Source organism: Macrotis lagotis, chromosome 1 (assembly GCF_037893015.1).
Source record: "Macrotis lagotis isolate mMagLag1 chromosome 1, bilby.v1.9.chrom.fasta, whole genome shotgun sequence".
In the NCBI taxonomy this organism is placed as follows: domain Eukaryota; kingdom Metazoa; phylum Chordata; class Mammalia; order Peramelemorphia; family Peramelidae; genus Macrotis; species Macrotis lagotis.
Genome location: NC_133658.1, coordinates 728,855,096 through 728,863,909, shown reverse-complemented (window position 1 = coordinate 728,863,909; position 8,814 = coordinate 728,855,096). Strand labels below are relative to the sequence as shown.

Sequence of the window (8,814 nt, the reverse complement as noted above, 5' to 3'; positions counted from 1 at the left end):
TAGTAAAGACCAGATGTTGAAAACTAGATGGGGGTGGGAGAATGCAATCAGTACTACTATCTTTTAAGGACACAATTTCATTTCTCAGGTCTGATCTTCAGAAGAATCGGGGAAATTTGCCTCACTTTTTATACTGAACATGTTTCAATTAGAGCTTTTTAATAGCAGAGATTTAAATGTTATATTTATACTATTTTTAAAAACAATTCTTCAGTGGCAAATCTTATTTTGAAACAAAGTATTTGAAATATTTAATAAAATCTTAGGATATTAAGTGAAAGCCATTTAACTAAATTTTAAAACCTCTGCAATTATTAGTTTATTAGTATCATCCAGGATTCAGATGTTCAGTATTCCTCCTGAAATTATACATAAACAAATGCAAAACTGAAATTAGAATCTGAAAGTCGAAATTGTATAACAAAACAGTACTCCATCACAAAAGCGTGTAAAATTACAAGAACGCTATTTTAAAACACTGGCACTTAAAAAGAGAACCATAATTTCAAAACCACAAAATTGCCAAATTTCCCCCAAAAATGGTAAGCAGGTAAACATATAAATGGTCAGTTTTAATGAATACATGGGCTAAGCTTTGGTTTTTGGAAGGGAAAAAAATTTGAACACAACACTTAGTCTGACATAAGGTACATTTTACCTTAATGTCAAATTTAAGTGTTATTTCCCATCAAGGTATATTTTATTTGATATAGGGCAAATATTAGAATAAAAACCTTAATAGGAAGCACTTGCCTCATTTTATAAATGAGGGTGAATTATAATTTTGTTTTGGAGTGACAAATCAAATCTGGATTTACATAGTTATAAATGGTAGCAAAAAGGATCTCAAGTTTCCCAAGGGGTCAGTCATTCACTGCCAGCTTTTCATTTAATCCTACTTAGCCTTTACTAAATCTACTGCCAAAGATTAATGTGGCAGTCTTGTATTTTCAACTCACGCTTTTGGGGTACATTCTCAGTTCTTCTGAAGGAAGGGAATTATTATAAAGCATAACTTCAGTTACATAGTAATGAAATTATGAATGCATTTTCCCCACATAAAAGATTAGAATATACCCTTCTACCAGTCCTTCAAGGACAGAATTTTAGTATGTTTCACTCAAATAATTCCTTGCTGCAAATTACTATATCCTCCACTTGGTAAAATGTAATTGGATAGAATACTGTACTATGTGAGAAAATTTGAGCTTATTAACTGGTAACTTTTGATTTCCAGTTAAGAAAATGGTTTTCTATACAACTTTTATTACCCCATCACAATTATGCAGGGTGTGTAGATCAAAGCTTTTTATCGGCTAACTATATGAAAAGATGAAAACTGTAATAATTCAGGTGATCCCAAATGGGCATACAAAAGCAAAAGATGAGCTTCCCCTCAAAAAGAAAAGTTATGATTTAAGGGCACCTATGAAAAGGACAACAATACTAATAAAAAAAATTGTATTTACTTAGAAGCATTCAGAATGTCAACAAAACAGCTGCAACTTTTTTTTTGTTTTTGCAATTACAGAGTGGTATTCAGTTAACAGAACAACAATTATTTCATATGCTGCATCAAAGACAACTGAAGATGAAAATGAACTACATCCCCATATATAACTAATTTGTGCTGTGCACCAACAAGAACCTGCTTTAAATTTCCATGCCAATTTACAACCCCCATACTGTACCAGGCAAGGTTAGTGGCTATTGAAAATACCACTAAAGGACAGGGCTATCTAAAGACACATTCGGTAGTGTGTTAACTATACAAAAAAAGACACTGTACAGTTTAAAAACAAATCTTACACAGCCTTACATTTCATTTTTTTTTTCTTTAAAAGGAGTGAGTTGTGTACAGGGGGGTTAAATGCTTTATAGACAAGAAAAAAACTGCTCTAGAACCAACTTATTCATCGTCATCATCTTCTTCTTCATCCTCCTCATCATCTTCCTCATCCTCCTCCTCATCTTCTTCATCTTCTTCATCTTCCTCCTCTTCCTTCTTTTTCTTGCTCTTCTCAGCCTTGACAACTCCTCCCTTTTTACCCACATCAGGCTTTCCTTTAGCTCGGTATGCAGCAATATCCTGTGAAGTGTGGGTTTTTTTTTTTGGGGGGGGGGGGAATGTGGAAAAGGAGTAAAATAAAGAAAAAGAGAAAGAAAAAAGATTTATAACCATTACAGAAAAGAAATTTATTGAATTCAGTTTGGTATTTACTGATACATTGCAACTCAGATAATCAAACCCCGAAGAAATGAATGCAAAAAATACATATTTGGGATAATTATAATTAGCCATCCACTACTATCAGAATGACATGGTCTAATATTTTCAATTGCTATGCCTCACTGAAGTGCAATTATGTAAGTATTCTAACTGCAGTTTATTAAAAACAAGGAATGCATAGGGACTTTGATTAAAGGGTAGACACTGCCACCTTCTGAATGCAAAAAAATTACTCTTCTGGTCTCCCAAGACCCTAATGTATAGAATCAGACCATTCAAAAACTTGAAATGCTTAAGACAAATTACCAAATACATTGTTAACAGACCAAAGCAGAGTCCAGAATGAAAAATATTTCCTTTAACATGCATACCAGAAGGGTTGGGGGGGAGATCCCTAGGCTATAGTTTTTCAGATCTAACATTTTAAATGGTTATATATCTTGCTAATAGTTTATAAAAAAGAAAACAACAACCTGTAGAGCTAGGCTTGAATAGACAGACTATGAAGCTTAAATGAGTGGTAAATCAAAAGGGTATGAAGAGATCAATTGTTTTAGGTTACTCCTATTAAAAACATTTCCTAAGTTTTATTATGATAAATTAGATATTGAGCAGTTAAAAAAATGCAGTTCAATTTTGGAAAACTATAGCATGTTAATGTTCTAACTAGCCAGGGCTTGACAAACTATTAAACACGGATTTGAACTTTTTTATTTCAGAAAACCAATTTTAGTAGTTAGAAATTTATAGTGTAATTCTTAATGAGACCCGGTATTAAAATAATATTTGCTTCAAACAAAATTCAACATAAAAACTATACCACATAATAAGTCCTTTAATTTGAAGAGCAATTAAACAAATGATATGAATATGAAGTATTTTAATCTAATTATCTTATTATTCTCCCCCCAATTGTTATACCAGGAAAATATTTCTAACACTTCTGATAACATTACCTTTTCGTATTTTTCCTTCAGCTTAGCTGCCTTCTTTTCATAAGGTTGCTTGTCATCTGCAGCAGTATTATTCCACATTTCTCCCAATTTTTTCGCCACATCTCCAATGGAAAGACCAGGATGCTCCCCTTTGATTTTTGGACGATACTCAGAACAGAATAAGAAAAATGCCGAACTGAAAAGAGAAGTTTGATTTTTAAAAGGAAAATTCTAAAGAGAAGTTTAGATGGTAATAAAATGTGTTATTACTTAGAGTCAAAATTTAAGTTCTTTTTTCTATTCATAATCAGGCAAGGTATGAGATACCAAAGTCTTTATATTCCGCCAAGCACCTTTCATACTCAAAAGTATGCCTAGTGATCTTTGATGGTGACAGTCCTAAAGAGAGATCAAGGGTACCTTAAATCAGCTTACTGCATATATCATAAGGTTTGTCAGACAAGCATCTCAAAATGCCATCCAAACCCCACTATTGGTTTAGAAAAGTGACTAACCTTGAACTCACAAAATGGTTCATTAGGCAGCAGGTGAGGTATTTATTTCTTTGAGGAGAAAACAGGAAGGAATACTTACGGAGGCCTCTTGGGTGCATTGGGATCCTTGAACTTCTTTTTTGTTTCTCCTTTAGGTGGTATGTAGGTTTTCATTTCTCTTTCATAACGAACCTTATCAGCTTTTGCCATGTCCTCAAATTTTCCTTTCTCTTTAGCAGACATTGTCTATAAAAGAACATCGGTTTTACCAAACACAAGAAAAATAGCTTTCAAACCATAGTAAGTTGAGTAAGTATTCCCATAATTAACTTTTATTAATCACCCAGACTTGACCAAAGTAAAAATTTCAGTTATAGTGCATTTCACAGAGTAACTTTTTAAAGATCTATGAAGAATCATTCTTTAGTACAAGTGTGCCACAAAAACGTATTAGAGGCAGGAAAGGGTTTCACTACTGAACTGTCATCACTTCTCATTCACCAGCACATCTTACCTTCCACCTTTCTGAGCATTTTTTAGAAAATTCTGAGAAGTTCACAGAAGCATCTGGGTGCTTCTTCTTGTGCTCCTCTCGGCAGGTTTGCACAAAAAAGGCATACGAAGACATTTTCCCTCTCGGCTTCTTAGGATCACCTTTGCCCATTTTGGATTACTTTCCTTAAAAACACAAAAGACAACAGTCATCTAAACCCCGAGTGTCCCTTTGGAAGGATTAGGCAGCTAGGGGCTTGGAGAGTGCGTGTTCTCTGAAGGATGTTGGCAGGAGGCGGGCCGGCCAAGTTTGCGGAGTCGCTGGGCATGTGAGCCGGGCGCCGCGCTACGGGGCTGCCCTCCGGCAGGGAGCGCGGGCGCTGCCAGGCGGCCCCGCAGCGGCGCTTCCCACGGGTGAGCGCACTCACGCCGGCGCGAGGCCGCGCTGCGGGGGCTGGTCCGGGCAGCCGCCTCAGCGGGCCCGGCGCTCCGGAGGGGGACGAGTTCTCCCACTTCTTTGTACTGAACTTTGCCGGGGCCGCGTCCGTGAGTTGGCGAGTCAGCAGTCCGGGGGCCTCGGCCGGGCCGGGGGCAGCCCGGGCGCCTGCTCTTCCCGCCACTTCTCCACTTTGCCGGGAGTCCCGGGGGGGGGGGGGGCAGGGCCGAGCGCGCCGCCGCCACGTGTGCCCCCTCCCCCCTCGGACCCGGGGCCGAGGCCGCGCGCGCGCCGCCGTGCCCGGGCCGGCTCCGCGTGCGCGCGGCGGCGCCTCTCCTTCCCGCCCCCCCATTTTGTGTGGCCGCGGCCGCGAGCGCCGGAGCAAAAGTCCCTACTCGAAATGGGGGCTGGCTCCGCCCGAAGCCCGCGCTTTAAGCGGGGGGCGGGGAGAGAGGGCGCGGCGGGGGAGGGGGCCGCGGCGGCGCGGCGCGCACGGAATGGCCGCCGCTCGTCGTCCTCGCCTGCGCCGCCGACAGGGCAGAGGCAGAGCGAGAATATGGCTCCTTCCCTTTGTGTGTGCGCGCGTGTGTGCGTGCGCGCGGGCGGGGGCCGGGAGGAGGGGCGCGCGGCGCGCTCCGGCGCACACTCGGCCATGACGGCGGGGGGAGGGGGCCGCGGAGGGGCGGAGCCGGGGGGCGCGGCCCCTCCAGGCCCACAGCGAGCGCCCGGGGGGGGGGGGGGCCTCGCACCCGGGAAAGGGCGCCCGCCCCTCCCCGCCGGGGCCGCCGCCCGCCGCCCCCCCGCTCCCGCGCGGCCCGGCCGCCCCCGCGGGGAAGGCACGGGGCGGGGGGGAGGGAAAAAAAAGTTGCCCGGGACCCGGAGCGGCCCGCCGGCTCCCCCCGGCGCCGGCTCCCCCCGGCCCTGGCTCGCGCCCGCCTTGTTTTCTCTCCAGCCAGCGGCGCCGAGCCGGAGTCAGCCATGTTCCAGCGAGCGCAGCGGCGCCTCTCCCCCCGCGGCCGCCGCCGCGCCGCGCCCCGGGGAGCCGGGGGCGCGGGAGCCCCGCATCGGCGCCCCCCCGCGCGGCCGGGCCCCCGCCGGCCGGGCCCGGCGCCCCCGCCCCGGCGGCCCGGAGCCCGCTCGGCGGCGGCGGCGGCGGCGGCGGCTCTGCAGCAATGGCTCATGCAATGCACTGTAAGCAGCTTAGGCTGCGCCTCCCGAGCCCCGCGCCCCCGGCGCCTTCAGCGCGGGGCTCCTGCCCTCCCGGCGCTCCGCGCACGGCGGACGCGGGCCCCCGCCGAAAAAAAATACATGTATTGGAAAAAATTTTTTTTAATTAAAAAAATTTTTTTTTCCGCGCCTAGATTAAAAAAAAAAACTAGCGGGGTTCGGGGTCCCCAGCAGCCCGGGGAGGACCACAGTTCCGCGGGCTCCCGCGGCCGGGCAGGGTTCGAGCGCCCGGGAAAAAAAAAAAAAGGCTCCGGTCCGTACGCAGTTCCCCCCACGATCCCCCCTCATTTGCCTTTGTGTGAAGCCTGCCCCGCCGGCCCCGGGCCGCGGGGATCCGGCTCCCGCGCGGGGTCCGGAGCCGCCCAGGCGCTCTCCCCGCCGCGGCGCTGCCCCACACTCACCCTCAGCGCCGCACAGAGTCGCCCAGTGCCCGTCCGGCTCTCGCTTGCCCCGGCGCTGTCTCTATGGAGCTCAATGTACTGCAATGGCTGTGAGAGCGCGAGCCAGACGCAGCCTCCTCACTCTCTCCGTTCTGTAACATTACTCTCCAGGCAGCGCCGCTCCCATTGGCTACCGCCAACTCACCGCGCGCTCCCATTGGCGGGCTCCCTCCCATTGTCCTGACCAGAGCCCGCTCCCCATTGGCCCGCGACGGGGACACGTCATCGAGGATTGAAACAGCGCGCAAATCTGAACCTGTGTGTGCGCCGGGCAGAGAGGCTGAGGCGGGAGAGGCAGAGGCAGAGGCGGCAGCTGCTACGGGAGAGCTCGGCTCTCCGCCGTGTGCGTGTGCGTGAGCACGGGCCTGCCCCGAGCCGGCCCCGCGCCCCAGCGGCCGCGCCAGCCCGTCCCGGCCGCCCGCCGCCCCGGCTCCTCGGGGCTCCCCCCCCGCCCCGCGCTCACTGCCGCTCCGCAACCCCGGAGGCGGCGGCCCCGGGCGCGCTGCGGAGGCTCCGGCGCGAGGGCACGGCCGGGGGCCCCGCCGCCGCGCAGGGGCCCTCGCCCGGGAGGCCTCCGCAGAGGCCCCCGGGAGGCCGGCCGGCTCCCCTTCCCGCCGGCCTCCCCGCACCTCCACAACTTTTTTTTTTCTTCTTAAAAAGTTTCAATACAAAGCAGCGTCTTAACTTGCCATCAACCGGGCGCCTCGACCTGGCGGTGAAAGCAGCGCCACTTGGTCGGGACGAGCGCAGGCCCGGGCCGGGGCCGCCTCTGAGGCCGGGCCGGAGCGGGCCCGCGCCCCGAAGCCTGCGCTTTCTAGCTGCCGGGCCTGGTGTGCGTTACTGTTAGAATCAAACGAATCCTTGTGAGGCTATCTCCTGCTCCCATCGCACCACTTAGTCCATCCATGTAACTGCTCTAGGATTACAGCCCTTGTGGGGATAGTGTTACCCGGAGGGAGGACTAGCCCGGTGCAGAGAGTGCCCGGGCCCAGCCTGCGCTTCCTCCAGCACGCCGAGGATGGCTCGGTGCAGCGGCTTTCTGCTGCGACAAAAACCCAAGACCCCCGGGCAGCACTTCACTCTAAGGGCCGGGTCATTTAAAAAGTTAGTTTATGTTAGTCTTTCATGAAAGTGGGTTGTTTCTTTTTTTTAATCTATTCCTTCTTCCTGGACCAGACCACACCCCTATTCAGTTAAAACACACTTCCCCTTCCCCCCAACAATGATGTATAGGCACACTTTGAAATTTGCAAAACTTTGGCTGCAGAAGTATTGACTAAATGTACAAATCTGTATGGATTCAAGTTGCCATGTGTTTACCGAGACATTATTTTCTATTGCTTTCTATCAGAACTAACTAAACTGGTTTAAGTTTACTAATCTTTATAGGAAACGACCAGATATTCTCTTCAATATCTTTGGAACTCATATAACTATAACCATTTTAAGAGTGCTCAACTCTCTGCCAATTAGTGTGGTTTTTGGGGACCAAAACACACCATTTAAACATGAAAAAGACTAAAGTCTCTAACAAGGAATATACAGTCTCAGGACTGAGCTGCCTACCCGGTGCCTTTAACTTTTTGGCTCAAACCTTCTCTTTACTAGTCAAGTTTTTGATACATGATTTCAGTCTCCTTATTTCCATCCAATTTTTATTTACTCTTATCCTATTTTACAAAATATTTGTGAGAAGCACCTATAAGGCACTTCAAATTTACATTCAGGGCAGAGATATAAACTATCTTTTGTATACAAAGGTGACTCTACCTAGCCACTGTCCACCAGGGAGAAATTTTCAGTTGCTTTTCCCATAGTTCTGATGGATTTGCTCTCATTCAAACACAAAGTAGATGCCCCAGCCCTGTTAATAACCTGCACTGCTCTTTGCAAAACAACTGGTAAAGGATTCAGTCAGTGGGGGTTTGAAAAAAAGCAAACCTGCCTGGCCCACACTGGGTTGGAGCCTTAGCAAGACAACAAAGGGATTTTCAAATTATGTGCTGCATAACCCTGAGATTATGTGGAAACTTCCTTGGCTTCTATAATATATTATGTTAGCCTAATAGTTTCATAAGGGAAATTGACTTTGGGTGTACAGTATTTGTGAAATTACTACTGGTCCCCCCCCCCCCCCCGTATTTTAAGACTGTGAAATTATAACTCTAATTCTTGATTCTCTAAATTTCAAATTATAAAGACTCAAATGTGTTTCAGTGTTAGACTTTAGCTGAAGTCAGGAAAATTTGCGTTCAGATCCAGGCTCAGGCACTGCCTTAGCTGTGTATGACCCTGGACAAGTCACTTAAGCTCTGCTTGAGTTTCTTCATGTGATGAATAGAGATAATAATAGTTCCCTACTACCAAGGGTATGCTGTAATATTGTGAGCATAAAATGAGCTATTCGTAAAGCTTTGAAAACCTAAAAGTACTATGTAAATCCTAGTTATTGTTAAGATTTTACCTCTAACACTGCAGTGTGACTAGAATATATCTTCTAGTAACAAAAGTCTTTGCCCAAACTGATGAAATTTATTTTTAAATCTACAAACTTTTTATT

At 47.4% G+C, this 8,814-nt stretch overlaps 1 protein-coding gene across 2 annotated transcripts; it reads right to left on the bottom strand.

The window, feature by feature from the left end:
- Positions 1-290: 290 nt before the first annotated feature.
- Positions 291-6,354, bottom strand: HMGB1 (high mobility group box 1). Of its 2 annotated transcripts, none has more exons than XM_074216113.1 (5): positions 6,216-6,354; positions 4,174-4,337; positions 3,760-3,905; positions 3,187-3,361; positions 291-2,089 (listed from the first exon to the last, which is right to left on the bottom strand). In XM_074216113.1, the coding sequence occupies exons 2-5, from the start codon at positions 4,321-4,323 to the stop codon at positions 1,910-1,912; spliced, it is 651 nt and encodes a 216-aa protein (XP_074072214.1). In that variant the 5' UTR covers positions 4,324-4,337; positions 6,216-6,354; the 3' UTR covers positions 291-1,909. The 2 variants fall into 2 exon arrangements, with proteins under 2 accessions (XP_074072214.1, XP_074072215.1); XM_074216114.1 differs by lacking the exon at positions 6,216-6,354 and adding an exon at positions 4,983-5,068.
- Between the last annotated feature and the right edge of the window lie 2,460 nt (positions 6,355-8,814).

What these genes read in the sequence shown, in the direction of transcription:
- HMGB1 (XM_074216113.1), bottom strand. Translation starts at nt 4,323, where the DNA reads ATGGGCAAAGGTGATCCTAAGAAGCCGAGAGGGAAAATGTCTTCGTAT. An exon ending in AATGCACCCAAGAGGCCTCC is followed by an intron (nt 3,362 to 3,759) that starts GTAAGTATTCCT and finishes TTCTCTTTTCAG; the next exon opens with TTCGGCATTTTTCTTATTCT. An exon ending in TGAAGGAAAAATACGAAAAG is followed by an intron (nt 2,090 to 3,186) that starts GTAATGTTATCA and finishes CACACTTCACAG; the next exon opens with GATATTGCTGCATACCGAGC.